Below are 21,683 nucleotides of genomic sequence, written 5' to 3'. Positions count from 1 at the left end.
TCTTTTAGTTTTAGTTACTTTTGGTTTTATTTTTGCTTACGTGTGTATTTCCACAGCTTCCTACAATGGACATTCCCTAGAAGAATTTTTAACTCTTATAAAAATCATCCTAAAGGGAGCGAAACGGGGGCCTGGCCTACGACGGCCCTCAGACACGGCAACTCTGGACTCCGTGCCCGGTGTCGGAGACACACAGCACGCTGGGTCCCACGGCAACGGAGTCACTTGGGTTTTTAGCCCCCTTTTACAGGTGACCAGACCCTAGGGAGAGTTAATGAAAACTGCCCGCAGCCACAACGGTAGGAAAAGGCAGGACTCAGCTCCACACCACAGACGCCCAAGCCCACGCTCTGGTCTCTGAGCCATGCAGCCAAAGCCAAGCAGAACGCACTCTTGGGAGTCCCCAGTGTCCCATCTGCCGTGTATCTCCTCGCTCACACAAATCAACGTGAAGTGACACATCACGTTGTGGGAAACAGAAGAGAAAGTAGCAAATGCCCCAATAATCATTCTTAGGAAAAGGGGAAGATCGCCTATTATCACCGATCTCTCTCGAACCTCAAAGTATCTGGCTTCCCCTTTATTTCCTGCCCCAAACGTGAACATCCACCGAGATGGCCAGTAATGCTTTTCTAAGACTGACCGAAAAGGCCGAGCGGTGACACTGGGACGAGGCGGGAAGCTGTGCATAAAAAGCCCTCGGCACAGAGTTTTGAAAGAGAAAAACCACAGTGCCGTGTGAGCCACCGCAGTCTCACGTCTGCAGGCACACCTCAGGCGACCAGTCTCCTAGCCTGGGCCGGCGAGCTGGAAAGTGATGGAAACGTTGAGAGAACCCTGCCCTTCTCTCCCATCCGTGAGGACTGGCCAGTCCGGCCTAGCTGGGGCGGTGGCCCAGGAGGTTATCCACACATGATTCCCGTGGCATCAGAATGCCTGCTGATTCATTTAAATGTGTAAGGAGCCTATTTTCAGGAGAATTCCCATTATAATCTTTTTCCAGAAAAACCAATAATATAGTATCACTTATTTGTTTTATAAAAACAAAGCCATCTTATTTTTACCAAAATTAGAGACAGTTTAACACGTATTGAAGCAGAGAAAAATAAAATGAGGGAAACGAGGGAGGCAGGGGGGAAATCCATGCTTACCAGAAACAAGCAAAAACTAAACCCTTAAGCATCGAAGGACATTTAGCATCCCACTCTCTCACGTCCCTCTGGGTTCTCGGGGGAGTGATGGGGAGGACACGGTAAGAAACATCCCGTATAATGAGAGGTATCCTTTTCTGTGGGGGATGGGAGGGGAGACACAAAAAGGGGAGGGAATCCTCAAACATTTAAGATACCATCCATCAGAGCAAGGAAGTGCTGAAGCTAACGGATATGAAAGTCAGAAGAGTATTCTGGAAAGTTACATAAAATGTGAAAATCAAAGTTTGAGAAAAACCACAAAGGTAGTCAAAGTACAAACCTCCTTGAAAACAACACTCCCCGTTAAAAACAATGTTGACACATTTTGAAATGCATGCACCCAAACTTCTGTACCTAATCATTTTCTTTTAATTACTAAAAAAAAAAAAACAACAAACAAGTAAGAAGCATTCAGTACTTACTACTGCTTCCATATCAGAAGTGTCAGTTGGAGCAAACATAGACTGAACCATAAACTTGTGTTTACTTTTCTCATTGGGATCATAATCGAAAGGCTGTAACATCACTGGGAAAGAAAATATTTCATTAGGAGGGTCAGAGCTTGGTTATCAGCAGCCATTTGTCACGTTCAAACTCGTATTCTGGTCGTACAGCAGCTTACCAGGGCTCTCGCCCGAGCCTCCTAACGCCCAGGTGAGGTTAAGCAGGGCAAGACGACCAGCGTCTTCTCGGCTTTTCAGGGCTCAAGCCTGAGGTCCAGAAAGGCCGGGGGCCTTGCCCCACGCCAGACAGCAGGTGGTGGCAGAGCTGACTGGGGCGGAGGATTCAGGCCCCCCGATCCCCAGCCGCCCTTTCACCACCGTGCGCCTGACGCCACGTCTGCCACAGCCCTGGCGGGACAGGTAAACCGGGCGGAAACAGCACTTGCCGGGTGTGCTCCAGAGAACACGCCCAAACAATCTCTTCAGGAAGTAAAACGATAATCCGAGACATTTAAGTGACTGTTTAGTTTTAGCTTTTCTCTGTCCCATTTCCCATATAAGACATTCAAGGGAGTGCTTCAAATACGATTTTGCCTATAGGACGTTAGGAAATGTTCACAGCCTGCACACTCTCAGCGAGGGGAAAACACCACCTGGGTACAGCCCACATTTTCTCCCCAAACCTGGAGGGGCCTCCCAGAAAGGCTCCCTTGGCTAAGTCACGCCCACTGCACTGAGGAGGCCCCTTCCCGTTCCCACTGGCTTCCTTAGAACCCACCCTCGTTAAATGGTGGCAGCTTTATTTTTGTTTTAATTTTTCTTTTATGTTTATTTTTGAGAGACAGGGAGACAGAGAGACAGAACGTGAGCGAGGGAGGGAGACGCAGAATCCCAAACAGGCTCTGACAGCACAGAGCCCGACGCGGGGCTCGAACCCATGAGCCGTGAGATCATGAGCAGAGACGAAGTCAGATGCTTAACCGACAGAGCCACCCAGGCACCCCAAATAGTAGCTGCTTTAAAATACGGCATCTGCTACAAGGCTCTGGCCAAAGCACACACCTGGCTAAGTTCTCTGACACACAACGTCTTCACACGCAGGAAAAGGCGTCCCGACCATGCTAAGAGCCGACGTGGACTCGGCATCTCCCACGTGCAGGAACCGGGCTGTACTTCAGGTCTACTATTAGCTCATTTAGTCTTTGCGAGGTAGGTACTGCTCCGGAAGTTATTTTAATGCCCGTTGCAGGCGAAAAAACCGAAGCACAGAAAGGTTAACCGACTCGCCCGAGGTCACAGCGCGAAGGAGCGGATGCTCAGAGCGGGCGGGCATCCGCCAGCAACCGAGTCCCCGCCCACTAAGGGCTCAAGCCGCGTCGTTCTCCACCCGCACCTCTGCCGCGCAACGCTCCCCAGTGTCCTCCTGCCTCTGAGCCCCCCTCTAAACCGCCCCTGCAGCCCGAGAGGGGGCCCGCGTCCTCCACCCTAGCTTACAAATGATGAGCAACACACGGAAGCGACTTCCTCAAAGCCACGGTGCCAGGAAGCGGCCCAACTTCTCCGAGGAGCCAAGTGCAAGCCAGCACCCCCTTCGGCCACACCGGTCGCTCCAACATGAGGCAGACGCACACTCTGCACCCCAGGAGCACCGCCACGGACCTCGCGAAGGACCGCGATGGACAGGAGAAACGCAAACAGCTCGGCCATTCAGGCTGCGGAGGCAGAGTCCCCTCCCTCTTGGGGACACAGAAAGTCCACTGCAGTCTGACAGCACGGCACGTTCAAACGCTTCCGTACGGGCGGTCACCCGGGCGGTCCCGTGGCCTGCATCACCCATCTGAGTGCTCTGAGCGACAGGAGGCGTTACCGGGAAACTTCTTCAGGACAAAAATCGATAAACGTGCAAACCTTTTTAAAAGTCAGGGCTTATGCACACACGACATCAAGTCTAGAGCCAACAAAGTTGTCCCGAGTACCCCAAATTCAGCATGACCATCAGCGGGGAGAACAAAAGGTCACTTAAAACACAGGCCACTGAGGTGTAGGCGCACGGTTCCCTCCCGAAAGAGCAGTCCTCACTGGTGGCTTTGGGCCCGGATGCAGCTAACTCCCACCCTGGCACCACTGAGCCGGCAAGAGCTCTCCTGAGGACAGACCTGGGGGGTCAGTCCACACGTGGGCTTGACATTTAACCTAAGGGACAAGTGACCAGACCAACGGGTCAACAGCACAGACTCTTCTTTTCAAAGTTCAGTTCCCATCATGCTTTTTCCACCCCCAAGACCACAATGAGGAAAACCCACATTATAAACTAAGGAGCCAATGTCTCCACAGGTACCGTCATCCTTCTTGGACGGGGGCTGTCAACCTTTTTTGAAGCTGGGTCAGTCTGCAAACTACTGTCAGATGTTCATTGTTAAAAAGTAATGTGAATCAGGTTTTGAGAATTTACGGTTTCACTTGGCTGTGACAATGTCATGCTTTGCTATTCTGTCAGGACAGGAAGGGAGAGAACTGTGTCCTAGACCACACTCAGATTTCCAGCAGCTCACAGGCTCCAGGAGCAAAAACTGCCTCGCCCTTGAGACGGCACTTTCTCAGCTGTGAACGGCCCCCCATCGTCCTCCACCGTGGAGACCGATGAGGCTGAACCAGAATGATCTGTAAAGAGCCCCCAGTGCTCAGGAGACGACAGCAATCAGAAGACACTGCTCACCTCAGAGAAGCTGGCCTTTTAGTTCAAGCTACGGTGGATCACATGTACACAACGGACAGACGGGTCCAGAGAACCTGAGAATGCCCTTCCACCCACAAACAGCCTCAGAGAGACCTGCTGTTCCCTTTCCTTCTTGTCCCCAATCCTGGAAACAGGGCAAGTGAGAAGTAAGAGCCAAGAGACCCACATGTGGATTCTAGGCCTGCGCTAGGGCAAGACTGACCTTTCCACCTCCCCGCCCCCACCGCTCCGGTGGCGTCACAAGGTCCCAGGAAGGAAAGAAAGACGGCCGCGCCGGTGCCTACTCCCTACCAGGCACCGCAGAAGGCACGCTTTCATTACTTCTCCCATTTGGTCCTCGCGACAACCCACCCAACAAGCCCGTGCTTCCCCCCAGACAAGGGCTGAGAAAGGCTGACTGGTCTCCCTCGGACCCCACGGCCGGCATGCCAACACTGGCCTCGCTTCCAGAGTCAGATTCCACACCCGGCTGCTCAAAGCACTTCCACAGACCGAAGCCCCCCCCCCCCCCCCCACCACCACCACCCAACCCAAGAGGTGATCCAGCAGGTCAACGGCGTGGTCGTGGTAATCCCAAGACGTTCGTCCCCGTGCCGGTGCGGGGATGCTGAGATCCGCAGGGCCGGCCGGCCAAAAAGCAGAGCAGAAGCAGCACGGGGCGGGGTCTCCGTGTCAGGTGTCCTGCACACCGGCAGGGTTTTTTAAAGGCCATTTTCACTTATTAATATCCTGGACGAAGCCATAACCATCACTAATTTTACTAAACCTCGACCCCTGACGACACATCCGAACACTCGGCGCAATGAAATGCGAATGCGCGCACGGCACCTGCTGTCCCAGGAAAGCGGCTGTACAACTGTCTGGGTCGTGAGCAGAGCTAGGACTTTCTCACGGAACACCACTTTCTCGAAAGAACAATCGACAGAAAAGCCACGGCCACGCAGACCTGGCTGGACGGCAGACATCGTCTCGAAAACGAAGCGTGCCTGTCCCTTCAAGGAAAACGACTTTCAATAGCTGGTGCCAACGAGAAAATCCAAGCTTTGTACCAAAGATGAGGCTCTTGGAAAGCTGGTATCTGCCATCAAGAGCTCAGTTTCCCAAATACTTCAAGACTTTTCTGATGAGATCAGCAACTTTTTGATGCTGTGTCATGAAGTATGTCAGCATTTGGAAGATCTGCATGACTCTGCTGATATTCGGCATTCAAAAGCCCATTCCAAGTGCAAGGAGAGACCAACACATTTTAGTGAAGCAAAGTTCAAGTAGCTCACTGACATGGCTTCAGATGCCACACTATACCAAACTTGAAGAAAAGTGCCCCTTGTCAAGTTTTGGTGTAGTATTAAAAGCACAATGTCCAGAATTATCTGGAAAGGCTGCTGAAGATACTCCTCCCTTCCTGAACCACACATGTGTGTAAAGTGGTTTCTCTTCACATACATTCGCCAGAACAACACGCTGTAACACACTAACTGCAAAAGCAGATGGGAGAGTTCAGCCCGCCCTCTACCGAGCCAGACATGAAGGAGAGTTACAAAACATGCCGGATAATGCCAGGCTTTTCACTAAATTTTTGAAGTTATTTTTCATTGAAAATGTCACTGTTGGCATGTAAGTGACTTACTAATGTTATTAAATGAATGAGTACGCTTAAAATGTCTCACTTCAATGTATAATATGATAAATACTGATACAACCCACAAATGAAAGTTCTTTGGGTCTTCAGTTCCTAGGAGTATAAAAGAGTCTTGAGACCAAAAGGCTGAGTGCCATTATTCCTAACAAGCTGCCTCACGTGCCCCTCCAGCAGGAAAATGATCTGGCTAAATCATTCCAGTGAGGCACCGGCAGCTTTGTGTCGTGCCTCTTGGGAGAAAGTGCGGTTTAAAAGAGAGAAGCAACCCGGGTGCCTGGCTGGCTCAGCGGGCGGAGCATGCGAGTCCTGATCTCCAGGTTGTGAGTTCGAGCCCCAGGCTGGGTGTAGAGATTACTTAAAAGTAAATACATACAAGAGAAAGTCACTTCACACAAACCGAGCCGTGAGCTCCAGCACGTACCCAGGCCTTGGGTGAAGACAGGAGCGCCCACGCGAGCACACCCACCACGGGAAGGGGTCCGGGGCCCCCCGTGCTCCGCTAACCAAACCTCCTCGCGGCTGCTCGCTCCACCTCTGCGGAAGGGTGCGGAGATCCCCTGCCACCCTCAGACGTCACAGACGTCACCAGCACAACCGCAGGCCTAGAGAACATCCTACCTCCCAGGCTGCCACGGTGCGGTCTGAAAGAAGCGCTACGAGGTATCCCTGACGTTCGGACCCGAGTTCAACACGAACGAGACAACAAACGCAGCGGGGACAGGCGGTGAGCAAATCACCTCGAAAGAGCACAGGGAGACAGCCGCAGGTGGCAGGCCAGATGACCCCTCCGAAGGGTGGGACTCGTGAAATGGAAACACACGTGCCCCACGCGCTAGCGAGGCCAGCGAGCTGGAAGCGCGACACCGTGAGTGAAAACCACGGCCTGCTGGCGGGCCTCCAGGAGACTCGGGGTCCAAGCGGCGCTCAGCCCCTCCCCCCCGGCAACGGTCCCCCTTCCACCTGCCACCGACCAGCTCTCCTTTCCTCGTGGGTTCGCAATCAGCAGCTGGAGAGGACAGCAAGTGTCCACCCAGACCTCGAGAAGCTTCGTGAACCCTCGCTGTGCCCAGAACCCACAGCCTGTCCACCACCGCCCCCAACTCACGCCAGAAAGTTTGTATTTCTCAGCTACCACCATGTCCTGCCCGGTTCAATTTGCTGTTCCCTATTAGCTGGAACTTTATGAGAACATGACAGAATAAATGTTGTTAATCGTTTGTTCTTTCAGCTCCATACATGCAAATGGTGACAGGAATTATGTACTTTTTTCCGTGACAGGCTATAAAAGAGCTTCCCATTAACTTAATTTATTTCACTTGAACATCGGAGACACTGATGATAAAACCCTCTTAAACGAACCATCTATCCTACTTTTAAAATGTATGTGCTGATACTACATTAAAAAGAAGCCGGTTACCAGGAGACCGCTCACCATTCACCAACATTAACGCTTTATGAAACAATGTCGGCCGTGTCACAGATGGCAAAAGCGGGGTCCTGCTGGGAAAGGGCCTTCGGGGGTCATAAAAGAGAGGGTCAGTAAGATCAGACTTTCTTCAGAAGAGAAGAAATGCAGAATATATGCCACTTACCACACACACCCCTCAGAGAAGTGACGAGCTGACTGAGCACAGGACAAAAGCTTCCCGGGAGAAGCCAGGCAAGTTACACATTCACTTTCGTCTGCATCACGGTGCGAACAGAGCAAGCGAATGAAAGTCTTGCAAGCACCACGGCACATGCTTTATTATTTTTTAATCTCAGAATCTTTTCTTTTTTCTTTTTTTCTTTTTTACTTTAGAGAGAGAAGAGTGCAAGCGGGGAAGAGGGGCAGAGAGGGACAGAAAGAGAGAAAGAGAGAGAGAGAGAGAGAGGATGAATGAATCCCAAGCAGGCTCCGTCCTCACTGCCATCATGACCCGACCTGAAACCAAGAGTCAGACGCTCAACCGCCTAAGCCACCCAGGCACCCCTGATCTCATCATCTTACCATCAAGATGTCTCTCTCCTCATTTATGTGACCAAATCTCAGCTCAGGCCTCCACGGACATCTAGATTTCTCCACCTAAGAGATCTTCTCCCTTCCTCCCAGTTTCTCTTCCAAATCAAGTCACCCTGCACAGCCCCTATAACCCTACAAATGTAATCTCCCCCCTACACACCCTACTCACCCTCACCATATTCCTCAGACCAAAACCCTCCTACAGAACAACCCTCTCTCCCAAGTAAGAGACAATCAGTTCAACTCCTCCCGGTCTCCTCAGATTTCCTGGTCTGAACCCACAACACGGATGCACGTGTGTTGGCCATGTGCCCACACCCACACAGGGTGCTCTGTCATGACCCAAGCCTCTTCTTATCACGTTGGCCGCACCTGGCATGTCTCTCTGGGTCTTCCTGCCCTACTCACACCTCAATACACCAACGTGCCAGGGCTGAACCCACTAATCTGACTTGGCAATGAGGGGGTCTCAAGGTTCAGCATACATCAGAATCACCTGGAGTTCTTGTTACAACACAGGTGGCAGGACCCCACCTCCAGAGCTTCTGATTCAACGGACTTGGGGTGGGGCCGTGAACGTGCGTTTCCAACATGGTACTGATTCTGCCGGCCCAGGGACCACACCCCGAGAACGCATGTTCGATACATCGCCTAACACTGGGGCTGCCACCAGAATGCTATCTCACACCCTCATTCTTATTTGGGAACCTTATCCTACCAGTGGACATTGTTGACGTGAAGATGCCTAAGCTCCTTCCCACGCGTCTGCCCCTCTACCCAATCAGACCGGGAGCAGGACTCCCTGTTCCGGTGTCTCACGCTCCGGGTGTGCACCTTCTTCCCTTCCAACATTCAAAGCACACCTGAATCACGTTCCCTCTAGAAACCTCATTGGGGCAGCACGAAGAGAGAAAGCCCTTTTCAACCCTCAACCGTCTGGCTTCCCATCTCTTCTACCTCCCGGAGCCAGTCACCCTCGTACCCATGGGTTAGGACATAGTTTCCAATCTCCCCATCGCCTCTCCTTCTCCCTCTCTCCCTCCTTTCGTATCACCTGTACACAAACAAGGCTATTCTCTCCCAAACCGCATTTGTGGCGTAGTAAAGTGGTCACCGCTCTGCTTTTCTAAGCTAATCAGAAACAAGTCAGAGCTCACGATCAGCTTAAGAGACTTAAGCACCCTTATCATGAGTCAATGTATCCTTCTGTTAGGATTCTCAAAGTGTTGAAACCATAACTGCTTTCTGGGACTCTGCCTATCCACAGATAGGATGGAACTACTGATGGAACTAGGAATCTAGCAGACAAATAATTTTATCTATTTATAAATAAGTTAACACTGAATTGTCTCTGTGTTCTCTATAGGATTTTCCAACTCAGCACAGCGCATCTTAGATAACAAACTCCCATTGTCTCGTTAATTTATTTGTGCAGAGACTAGTACAAATGTACCTCGGCGTCACTAGAAGATGAGATGTGCCAGATGCAGGCACTGGCCAAAACACAGGGCTCATTCACTCTTTTTTACAAATATCCTTTAAAATACACATGGTTTTACAAACTCCAACATGCTTTCCTGTCTCCTATAATACTTCACGACGGAATACGACATAGCCTTTTCATGATTACTCTGGAGATTACGAACACCCATCATACACAATCTGGGAAAGACCTAGAAGCTATGGCTCCTGAGATGGATTAAGTGAAATATGGAGAACGGTCTGCCCTGAAGCTTAAGTAATCCCAGATCCCGGCTGTGGTCTCCAATCCTCTTCCCCACTTGCTCTTTGTGGTATTCCTGTCCAGCCCTTCACTGTGGCCACTTCCCAAAGCCCTCTGACCTCATTCCAGCCTGTGATGGGCTGAACACGAGGACAAGGCTAACGGCGAGTTTAAAGTAAGAGTAAACAAGAGAGTCCAGTCGAGGCGCTCAAGGGTATAAATATCCAAGAAACTATCATGAGTAAAAAGAACGTTACTTTTGGCTGCTCGTTAATTTTTTGCTCCTCAGTGACTCTGCAGAAAGCTGAAGCTGCCTTCCACGAAGTGAGGCAGACTCAGTGTCCCTGACAGGTCCTCTTGATCCTGCTCTTTGAAAATGTAAAGAATAAATAAATCGTGTCATACTCCTAAAAAGAGAAACACAGGATTCTTCTTAAGAAACTTCAATATTACAGTAAACTTTGAAAAACAAATCTTAAAAAACATAATTAGGCTGAATTTTTGTTTATTTCCTTTTGTAAAACACCAGAATCTCTCATCTGGTGAAAAAGATTAAAGACATCTTTTAAGTATAAATGTGAGCTGTTCTTATCTGAGAGCAATAAACTTGGTTCATGAAAACCATTTATAAAAGAGTTCGCTTATCAGAGACTTCCAAAGCAAGTGATCAAACGAAGAAGAATGCTGCTGTTAAGATGCCCAAACCCCCCAAATTTAGCTCCTACTATCAGCACTTGACAGATGAATGGCTGACTTCTCTCTCTAAGGGCAGTGCACTTATATGCTGGTGCTAATCACCTAAAAGCCGCAGCCCAAGGTTGACTGGTCCAGGGCAAGCAAGCAGCCCCGTGAAACTGAGTCAGCAAAACCTTAAAAGGATTAATTATCAATGGCAATACTACCCAATTACATTAATTGACCAATGTTTCCATCCAAGAAGAGTTGCTGATATTCATTCTCTCTCCCTCCTTAGGATTTTACTGGAAGAACTTTATGCTTTAAAATGTGATTGAAATAAGTGCTGAAAAGGGCTATATGTCAGGAGTGAATACTGCTCCTTAATTCTTTGAATTTTAATTTAAAATACAGATGCAGACACTAAATTTCTGTTTGTCTTTAATCCATTTTCAATTCCCAGGGTACACTTAGTAAAGTGTATCTGTACCTAAATATTGGTATCTTTAATGACTCTTTCCAACCGCCCCCCCCCCCACAGATATTTTGCATTTCTAATTTGCTTGGTACAAAGGCAACCAATGTGCATAATTGAACTGCAAATGGAAGCATGCTCGCTACTTTAGTGGAATTAGAATTCAGTGAAGGTTATAAAAATATTAAACTTAATATCATATTACAGGAAGCATAAGTATTTTTGATGGGCCCATAATTTTACCACTTCACCTGCTGTATCCGCTGGCAAACATGGTTTGGAATATTAATGGAAAACTCCCTCATTATTAAACTGCAGTATTAAAAAAAAAATTCACAACCACTAACAGCTTACCACAAAGACATTTTCAGAAATTATCTCCCTTAAAAATATTTTCCCACCAGACAGTTCAGAAAATAGATTTAATTTTGTAAAGCTAGAACAAATGGGGAGACCCCCCACTGCTTCAAACAATTCATTAATTCAAAAAGTTCTATTTTCCTTGCATTTAAAATCTCAGGGGGGGAAAAAAAATCCAATCTCCTCTTCTGCAATCTCCATTTAAGTGTAGCTATTTTGCTGAGGTCCAGATTTGAATAATTCAAAACCATCTCTAGTAGATGGTGTGTATCGAGGAGCAAGGGCCAAAACCACGGCACTCGGGGCCAATTCACGCCAACAGAAAGCTCTCCGCACCCCTCGCCTGCCACACTGCCTCGTCCGGCAGGCACAGATCCCAGAACGGGCCTCGAGAAGAATGGGCTGAGACGAGCATCTACAGAAGGACAAAGAAAAGGACTCCCACCCTAGACCCAGGTGACCAGACCACAGATCATCCCTTTGAGAAATCCACACATCTGTTATGTGTGTTTCCAACACATTCCAAAATATTTGTTATGCCTGTTTCCAACCATTACTTTCCCACCTAGGTTTATAAAACAGAACTGTTATTTTTTCAGGACTCAATAAGTAATTTGCCATCTTCTGAAGACAATAACGTGATAGGTCAGAGTGTGGAGTTCTGACGCACAGTGTAAGCTTCCTTGAGTATCCAGCCTACCTGAAAGCTGAGAAGAGCTTCACAGGGTGTGTTGGGAAGACATCTGACAACTACAAAGTCTCGCCTCCTCCCCCGATACAGCCCTGATTTGTGTGCCTTCAAAACCTCGCTCCCTCTGGCCAGCTACCTGGGTGGACATCCTCCTCCTCCTCCTCTTTCCTTCCCGCCCCACTCTCTCAAAGAATGATTTATAACCTTCCCTAAGAGCGCATGCCAAGAGTTTTCAGAAATGGGAGAGAAATCTTGCACTAGGCATGCCCTCTCCAGGCGTGCTGTGACACTCCGTGTGGTACACGGGGCAATACTGGTAGTAATGTTTGAAGCTGATGTGACGACCACCTTTCTAAAGACTATATCTGAGATTTCACTAGAAGACAAATGCGTACCATAGAAAGAAAAAAAACACGTCTCTCTTCTGAAAATTAGAAAAACTCCATTAATTAATAAAACGTATGGAATGAATTTATTTCTAAAAAGGTATCATTCAAATAGGTACAATCCCCCTTCAACAAAAACCAGCCAGTTGTCATCAAAACTAGGGGGAAGATAATGCCATCACACTCTCGCACCATGCACTCAGTTAACACAGCCCTGGGAAACACTCTGTGCGATAGATACTAGTCCTTCCGTTTTACCAATGAGAAAATTACCAACTAGAGACAGGAGTGGAGCAGCCAAAGATCAGCCAACAGGCTAAACAGCACCGCCACGCTTTCTGCTCAGGTTCCCAGCTCCCAAATCTAGTGAGCTTTGAAGAGAGCGGGTGGCACCAAGCCCGGCCATGTGCACACCTGGGGAAAAGGGAAGGCGGGCCTTTGGACACTCTGCACTGCCTGTCCGCAGGGGTCTTTCTGGTCCCGAGGATGGTTCCTCTCCCAAAGGAACCCAGAAACTCTAGGTACTCACTGAGGTGTCATCATATAGCTGCATTTTAAGAGGACCCTGGAGGAGCCCAGGGCTTTTCACCTCAAGATACGAAGGTGCGATAGATGACACAATGGCTCCTCAACACACAAAACTGCAGCGGACGGCCCAAGCCTCCTTTGCCAACTGGAGACGCCGACCCAGAGATGCGATGACATCTGCTTTCACCCACGGGCACCTCAAGCACTGAATAAACACACACCGAACAAAAACAAGGGAGCCCTTTCTCGTGTGCGGACATCATCTTGATTCATCTAGGAGTAAGGCCTGCAGACACATGGGGATTTCAGGACTCAGTAACGTCCCCCCAGATACATTCCGTGTTGAGAACCCATGACGACGCTGTGGAGGCAGCTGCCCATCACAGAAGCGTCACCGAATCAGGAGCGAGGCTGGTTTCGAACACCAACTGTGCCACTAATCACCCACGTGACGCTAGATAATCACACCCACTCTCCATACCTTACCTTCTTGTGTGCAAGAGAAAGCCCACGACCACAGAATCTTGGGTTTTCCTTAAGCAGGTAATTTTAAATCAAAACAAATGCCCAGGGTTATCACTCTAAAAAACATTCCTGTGATGGGGGAAGGAGGACTCTTTCTGAAATACACACACACACACACACACACACACACACACACACACACACACACACTTATATTTAATACTGGAAAGCACACCTACGCTGTACAACCACCCGTTGAGGCTATTTTATTGAGAAACCATGTTGCTGCCCCCTTATTTACTGTGAAAATTGGTAATTCTCATCTACTGACAACCTGGCTCAAATCTGATACGGGCAAAGAAATGAAGAGGAAAAAAGTCAGTCAATAAAAAGGAATAAAAGATTTCAGCTACCCTGGATTTCAACAGACCAACTGAAACCATATGGATCCAAGGGGTACAGAAATGCCAACATCTCAGACCCCTTCCTTTCCCCAGCATGCTCAAGTCCAGTCTGGGCTGCAGAGCCAGACAGAATGATCCACACCTTGGCTCTGTCCCTTGCTAGCTTCATGAGCCTACAGCCACTGGTCTCTTTCTCAGTACAAGGCAGGTAATGATGCATTCCTCACAGGGCAGACAACAGAAACTATGTGAGATAACGTGTGTGCTGGCCCAGCACAAAGGAGACCCTCGATAAAACCTGGCTCTCACCCTCCTGACTTCCTGGATAACAACCCAATTCAAGAGTCCAGATCAGGTCTTGCAGCCTCAGAGAGAAGCACACAGGGAGAGACAGCTGGCGTTGGAGCACCATAATGAGAAAGACCAAAGGATGTGGGGAGTTAAGAGTTTGCAGAAATGATCAGATAATGAAACACCTTGTATCTTTCCAAAGAGGCGAACTGTTTTCTTTTAGGTATCAAATGAATAGCCAAATGCATCACAATCAAAATCTGTTGTGGAAAGAGCCAGTCAGGTACCCATTTCAAACGAGCAGCAGCCTCTAATGATGCAGAAGCCTCTGTGACACAAAGTCTCCTGCAACGTACAGGATAACCACCCCCCGCCACAAAGACAGAAGGCATGCTGGATCCAGAAGTTCTGATGCGCTCACTGCAAGTTTATTCCATTTCTAAAAGACATTTATACTCAAATCCATCGCTCCCATCTCCTTAATTCTCAATCCGGGCACTTTACCAGCATCTTTTCCGAAGTTGGACTTTGGAAAAGATATGCATCCTCAGACAGGAAAAGAAACACCCATCAGACGCGCACAAAACTTATGCCCTTGAATATATTCCAGTCTCCTCGGCGCTCATCTCCCCGAGCTTTTCACAATCAGTAAAGTGCAGTTACCGATCATCGGGAATGACATGAGCCTAATGTCAGAAACCATTCAGCCTAAATAAGAAAATAACTCCATTTAGCGTTCCCCCACAAAGTAAAATTAAGTTTGTTGAGCCCTTTTTTATTTATTGCCAAAGGGCAGATTGAATTGCAAGGGAGTGGAAACCAAACTCATACTGAAGTCAAGTCCGAAGTTACCACTTTAATTCTGCTCTAACCACTGAGGCGCAGAAGGCTGTAAGCATTAAAGCAAAGAGGCATTAATTATGGAAAAACCAACAGGTGAGTGGGACCCACTAAGCTTTTCAATCAGAGGGTGGACAGTTGAGGGAGACGGCTATCACCTGGTTTTGCTAGACCAAGGGCAAACTTTTAAGAACTCCCGCTGGCTTTAGGGGGACTTTTAGGCCACCCTATTGGCCTCCGGCCTCAGGACTTACCAGATACATTAATCGAGGCCCCTGCATCGATGATCCCACTGTTGGGTCTCACACAGTACCTACGTGGTGCCGTGGTCTTCACTTTAAAACACACATTTCGGTCTGTTGGGTTGCCAAGCTTCAGGTTGGTGGTGACGACATCGGTGAAGGGACCTGTGGAATGAGACAGAGCCACATTGGAGATCTTGTGAGGGAAGTTCAGAAGACTGACCGATTTATGCTCCGGGCTGGGAAGGGCTATGGAATGGGCCAAGGGAAGATTCAAGATCCCAAACCAGCTCACCCTCTTGGATGGGAGAAAGGAACTGAGGTCAACGCACCAGCAGTAGCAACTAAAATCCAGCACGTTCTCACCACGCCACCAGGCAACCTAGGGAAGCGTGCTACCATCCAGGCTCTCCTTGAAATCACACGCTACGGTCACTGCAGCTTTACAGACGAGAAAATGGAGGCTCAGGAACGCGCATTTCCCGTCTAAGTGTTCACGCTAGTTAGCGGTAAGTGGTCAGAATCTGAACGAGGCAGCCTGAATCCAAGGCCGGTTCTTAACCAACCTGTGTTAAATACTGATTTCCACGATAGTAAGATGAACTCTAATGAGGAGAATGTGAAGGACCAGACTGGAGTCCAAAATGATTATCGAGGGCAGAGTGTGCCAAGGGTAGCAGATGTAGGAAAGACTGTGAGGTGTTAATGGTCCATAAACACAGAACCCCCTAACAATATGGTGTTGCTGCCAGGAAAGGTAACGGCGTCTTAGGCTACAGCAAGTTCAGAGTCCTGCCAGGCAGCCCACACCTAAAACGTCACGTTCAGTTTATAACTACTTGGGCTACTGGGAAGATTGAAACAAAGCTCAGTGCCCTGAGGATATTCTTTATTATTATTATTTATTCATTTTCTACTTTATTAGATTTTTTAATTAAAAAAGTAAAACATGCTTCTTAAAACAAGACAAACAATAAAAGATGTATAAAGAGGAAGTTAATAAGCTTTCCCTTGTCCCCCGAGGTAACTAATACGGGAGATCTTTTCACATCATCTATGCTGATACAAACAGGACGTACACACATGCACAGAGAGGGGAACTACCAAAGGGGATCTTACCATTCACATGACTCTGAAGCCTGTTTTTTTCCCATTTACCACTCACCACTCCACCATGGACACCTGACCACTAGGTTTACTAAGGAGTCTAGTGGGAGGGTTGACTCTGAGACCTCTTCGGTCCTTTTCAACCCTTTTTTCAATTGCCACCTTTTCGCCATGTAAATCAAGGGTATCTTTGTGTTTCTTCCAAGCAAGCTCTTGACTCCCATCTCTGTGTCTGCAAAGAAGTTAGGCGATGGGGTGGAAAGGTCTGTGTGCTCCTATGCTCGAAAACCAAGAAAATACATAATGTTGGTCCATCTGTTCTCTACGGAGACCCAACCAAGGCCTTCTGTGCCTTTTAAAATTCTGTGAGACTCTGAGCTCCTGAAGATTCAGGATGATACCTTACCAGTTTTCTCAATTCCAGAATACAGAATATGTTCTGCATTTCCAGGCACTGTGCCTGGCATCTAGTAAACGTCTCAGGGTCGTTATCTAGACAGACAGACAGAGAGACAGGCAGGCAGGCAGGCAGGCAAGCATATCCACCAAGGAGAAAACTACCTGGTGGATAAGCACTAGCAAAATTAAAATCTCAGGCTGCTTTCTCTCCTTCAGAAGTGCTCAGGGTATAAAAAATCAATTCGATAGGGGCTTAACTTAAATATAAATTAAGAAATCAATAATGATGGAAAGGAAGAAAGAAAAAGGGACTCAATTCCAAAATCAAATAAACTACAGCCAGTTCTGCTATAAAGCTTATTTTGAAAACGTGAATTTGTTCCAATGTGATTGATGTGCATATTAGGGAGACAATCTGAGCATAAAACAAATTTCACATTTGCTTAGGCATGATTTTGTCTGCAAGAAATGCTATGTGAACACAGAAAACTGCAGCCAGCTGAACCAAGCTGCCTAGAAATACATAAAATACACCCCTACTCACACCTCGACCCCCTAGCAGCTACCTCAGTTCACCTGGGGGCTAGCAGCCACACCCACCCGAACCTGGTGTTACACCTGCCGTCCTTCCTCCACCCAACGAACAGCGACTCACGAACACCACGTCTTCCTACGGCTGCTTCCAGAGGCAAACTCCACGTCTTTTTCGAGGTGAAGTGCCATGTTTACTGAAGTATTAATGTGTTTCCCACCCATTTAATGTGTGAAAAACCATGTTACTTCACTTATTAGGTTCCGATCCGTGTGTGTGTGTGACCCACAAAGTTTTTGAATGCTGTGCACTTAACCTCACTTCCCTCTTGTGACCCGTGTCGTTTTTATCGTGCTACTTTATATAGTACGGTGATTTTTAGGCATGCATATGTTGCACTACAGCAGAATCAACTACACTCCTGGATCATCTACTGTCTGTAGCTACTTATACTAGAAGTTACGCTCATTCCATGGGCAGTGACACACCTTCAAGAATGAAAGGCCTCAAGAGAATTCTTCCATTTGATTACCTTTCCAATAAGCCATGTCTCTGGCCCTCTGGAAGTCAAGCACCAGCTGTAGCCAGGTGTGGGCAAAAACACCTTCGCCAGTGCAACTCCCCTCCTGACCCCCATCACAAACGACCCTCTCACTACGCCCCAGTCATCTCCTTACTGAAAACTAAAAGCTTACCCAAGAGGGCAGGTACCCTGTGGCCTAAGATTTTCAGCTACAGTGAGAGGGAGCCACATGCTGACAACGCTCCATCCTTGCACCAAGTTTTTGGCATCAAGGGAGAAACAGGAAACCTGGTGCTGAGACAGTGTTTGGGGGATTATGGAGGCAGCAGCTCTCTGTGGCTCCACCCCCCACAAAGCGCACAATCTGACTCATGATGAAGACGGAGAAAGTCTCATCCCTCATAAATAGGCCTCTCTGCTTGCCCGAAAGTGGAGATCACTGCAGCAATGATAAAAGGAAAAAAGAAAAGCTAATAAACGCCACTCTGCTTTTCTGGGGTCTAAGAAAGCAACTAAATACACACACACACACACACACACACACACACACACACACACACACACACCCCTACATGGGCATAATCACCACATATGCACATTCCCTGGCCTTTACCAGGACTGCCAATCACAAAACCTCCACATGAGCACGGCTCCCGCCCCGACGCTGCCGCTGGGCCAAAGGAGGAGAAAACAGACAAGACACAGGTCAACACAGGGACACACCCGAAAAGGGGTGAGCTTTCAAATATAAAGCCTGGGGCCGGGAGCGGGGAGGCAGCGACAATTTGAAGGTGATTTATAAAACTATCAGGCCTTCACATCTTCCGGACAGAAGCTTGAAGTTATTAGTTCCAATAAAATTCTGTCTCAAGAACATGGGAGCATCTTCACGTCAGAATGCCAAGAATTCATAACGGGCCACAATCTCATCCAAAAAAAGAGTGACTTTCCTAAGGTGGTCTGAAGTATACTGAGCAGAACACAGGGCTGCCGGCAAAATTTCGCTGTGATGAAACTAAGAATATTTACTCTTTCCGCCTCAGTTTGTAGCGTCTCTTCCTACGTGCCCTACCTCATGAAGTTGGGGGTGGGGGAGGGAGCACCAAAATTTAAGTATTTGTTTATCCCTTACACTGACCTTTTCTTCTAGGTGTCCCACAAAATAAACCAGATTTAACTGCAAACACTAAATGATTTTTGGAAATTCCCCCAGTTTATTAAATGTTTCAACCCATATGAATCACATAAAAGGTAGCCTTATTAAAAGACAAATCCTATTTATAGTAATAAGCAGGATAAAATAAATAACCCAGATTTCTCTCTCAACACTCAATGTTGGGCCTTTAAGTGTTTGGGATTTCTTGGGCTTACATAGGTTTTTATCTGTAGAAATCTAGAGGGAACTATGCCAAAAATACATGCGAGTGAACAACATCGTTAAAACAGCGAAGTCTCACGAGTAAAAATCCAGACATTTTGTAAAACCACGCCAGCCCTCCTCTCCCCACCCTGGGCAATGTACTCTAAGAATTTTATTGAAAATAAATTATATTCAATTTGAGTAATTATAGGAAATAAACCATGTTAGTGATCTCCTTTTCCCCTGTATTAATGAATTAGAATATACAAAAACCTCAATAAAAATGATGTAAGGGCTTATGAGCATCATTCAGATTTTTCCTAGTCACTTTCATTTCATAAAACTGCCATTTCCATTAAAGCATTATGTAAAAACTGGGATTTTACTGTCCCAACATGCACATTTATCACCAAACGAATTTAAACATTGCTTATAAAGTACAGAGTCAAGCCTACAAATGAAATCTCCTTCCAAAGTTAGACTTTTTTCTTACAAAAAATGAAAAAATGATTTGGTATCTCTAGGGCCACAGCAAATACTTTTAATCATTTTTCTTTCCGGTTTTCTATTCTTTATTTCAAATAATGTTTATATAAAACTAGGAACTAAGGATCTGAAATGTGAGATGAAGGTCAAATAAATAAAGCAATAAGAATTTGGGAGAAAACAGGAATGATCTTTAACATTTTTTCCCTTTTTAACAATTTGAATAATAATCTTAACATCCTATATTATGTATAGTCATCTGTGAAAAGTCTTGGGTCTGGACATGCTCACGAGTGAGTATGGACTCCCTGACACGTTCTCAATGGTGTTTAGATGAAGCTGGCACAGTGTAAACGATTTCATCCACCAAGGCGTGACTTACAGTCATTCCCAAGTGTACATTCTCAGACAGTAAGGAGATCTGGAACTCACCTGTCTTAGAATGCAAATACAACAAAGACTACATTGCGAGCAGAAGTATGCATGGCATCGAAAGTGAAAGGAGAAACAGTTCATTTTTCAGTCTTAGAAAAATGGAGCCTTGGAATTATAAAGCGCTTGTTTAAAGGTCAAGGAAAGGAGGTCACAATCCAGCAAACTTCTCAACAGTAAGAAGTCAGGTTCCAAGTATTGAAAATTTCATCGGGCACCTGGGTGGCTCAGACGGTTAAGCATCCAACTCTTGGTTTCGGCTCAGGTCATGATCTCAGGGTTCATGGGTTCAAGTCCAGCTTGGGACTCTCTTTCTCCCTCTCTCTGCCCCTCCCCTGCTCGCTCTCTCTGTCTCTCTCTCTCTCTGTCTCTCTCTCTCTCTCTCTCTCTCAGAAATAAACTTCAAACAAGTTTTTTTTAATTTGGAAATCTCATCAAAAATGTCTGGATAAACTTATCAAGCAGGAAACACAGGAGCATTTTGTAGAAAAAGTATTCCATTAAATCTTTAAACCTTTTACCAATCTATGTACAGTACAAGAATTTGCACCTCTTTCCTGTAATCATTCGTTCATTCATTCAGAGACCCAGAGAAAAAACGACCAATAAAACTCTTCCTTTCAGGAAATGCAAATACCATTTTTATAAAAGATAACTTGAGAGTTCAGGTCCCAACAACCGTGTAAGGTAAGAGTGAAAGCTCCAAGTGAACTCAAAACTCCATCTGTGCCTTACTTATCTGTGTAACCTCCAGCACATCTTATCACCCCATCTGTAAAGAGCAACATGGAATTTTTTAAGGGGTAAATGTATCATTTCATTTTTACTTGGCAATTCAACTAGAACACATATAGATAGATGGATAGATGGATAGATCAATCTACAGATACAGACATCGCAAGAAACTGTAAGAAGACAACACAGAAGAAAATCTAGATGGCCTTGGGTCTGACGGTGACTTTTCAGACACAGAAGCACAGCCCATGGGAGAAATCACTGATGAGCCGGGCTTCACGAAAAGGAAAAATACCTGCTTTGCAACAGGCAGTGTCGAGACAGTAAGAAGACGAGCAAGCCAGACCAGGAGGAAACACGTGCAGAAGACACACTTCATCCAAACATACAAAGAACTCTGGGAATTCAGCAAGAAAACGAACAACACGAGAAATGGGCCGAAGATCTGAACAGATACCACACCAAAGATCTACAGATGGAAAGACAAACAAATGGAAAAAACATACAAATAAAAACATGTTCTACATGTCATTAAGGAACAGCAAATTGAAAGAAAGAAAGAAAAGAAAAGAAAAGAAAAGAAAAGAAAAGAAAGAAAGAAAGAAAGAAAGAAAGAAAGAAAGAAAGAAAGAAACTGCCAATTACAACAATGATCAAACAGTGACACATCCATACACACCTATCAGAAGGGCCGAAATGTAAAGCGCTGACATCACCAAGCGCTGGCCAGGCTGTGGAGCAGTAGGAACTCTCACTCATTGCTGGTGGGAATGCAACAATGGTACAGCCTCTTTGGAAGACAGCTTGGCTGTTTCTTACAAAAACTAAACATATTCCTGCCATACAATCCAGCAACTGCATGCCCTGGTTTTCACTAGAAGAGTCAAAAACTCATGTCCACACAAAAACCTGCACGTAGATGTTCATAGCAGCTTTATTCATACTGTCAAAACTTGGAAGCAATGAAGATGTCTTTCAGTAAGTGAATGGATAAACTGTAGTCCGTCCGGACAAT

At 46.8% G+C, this 21,683-nt stretch overlaps 1 protein-coding gene across 1 annotated transcript in view; it reads right to left on the bottom strand.

Annotated features, from left to right (window-relative positions):
• VAPB (VAMP associated protein B and C) overlaps nucleotides 1–21,683 on the bottom strand; it is a 57,337-nt gene that overhangs the window by 14,067 nt on the left and 21,587 nt on the right. Inside the window, exons 2-3 of the mRNA XM_086702576.1 lie at nucleotides 15,107–15,259; nucleotides 1,616–1,719 (exon numbers count right to left, since the gene is read on the bottom strand). Of these exons, the coding sequence (XP_086558702.1) occupies nucleotides 1,616–1,719; nucleotides 15,107–15,259 (257 nt within the window). The remainder of the gene's footprint in view (nucleotides 1–1,615; nucleotides 1,720–15,106; nucleotides 15,260–21,683) is intronic.

This window comes from Puma concolor, chromosome A3, assembly GCF_028749965.1.
Source record: "Puma concolor isolate L17-30 chromosome A3, mPumCon1.1.hap2, whole genome shotgun sequence".
Classification (NCBI taxonomy): domain Eukaryota; kingdom Metazoa; phylum Chordata; class Mammalia; order Carnivora; family Felidae; genus Puma; species Puma concolor.
Note: the sequence above shows the minus strand (reverse complement) of the source record. Positions and strands in the feature narration are given on the sequence as shown.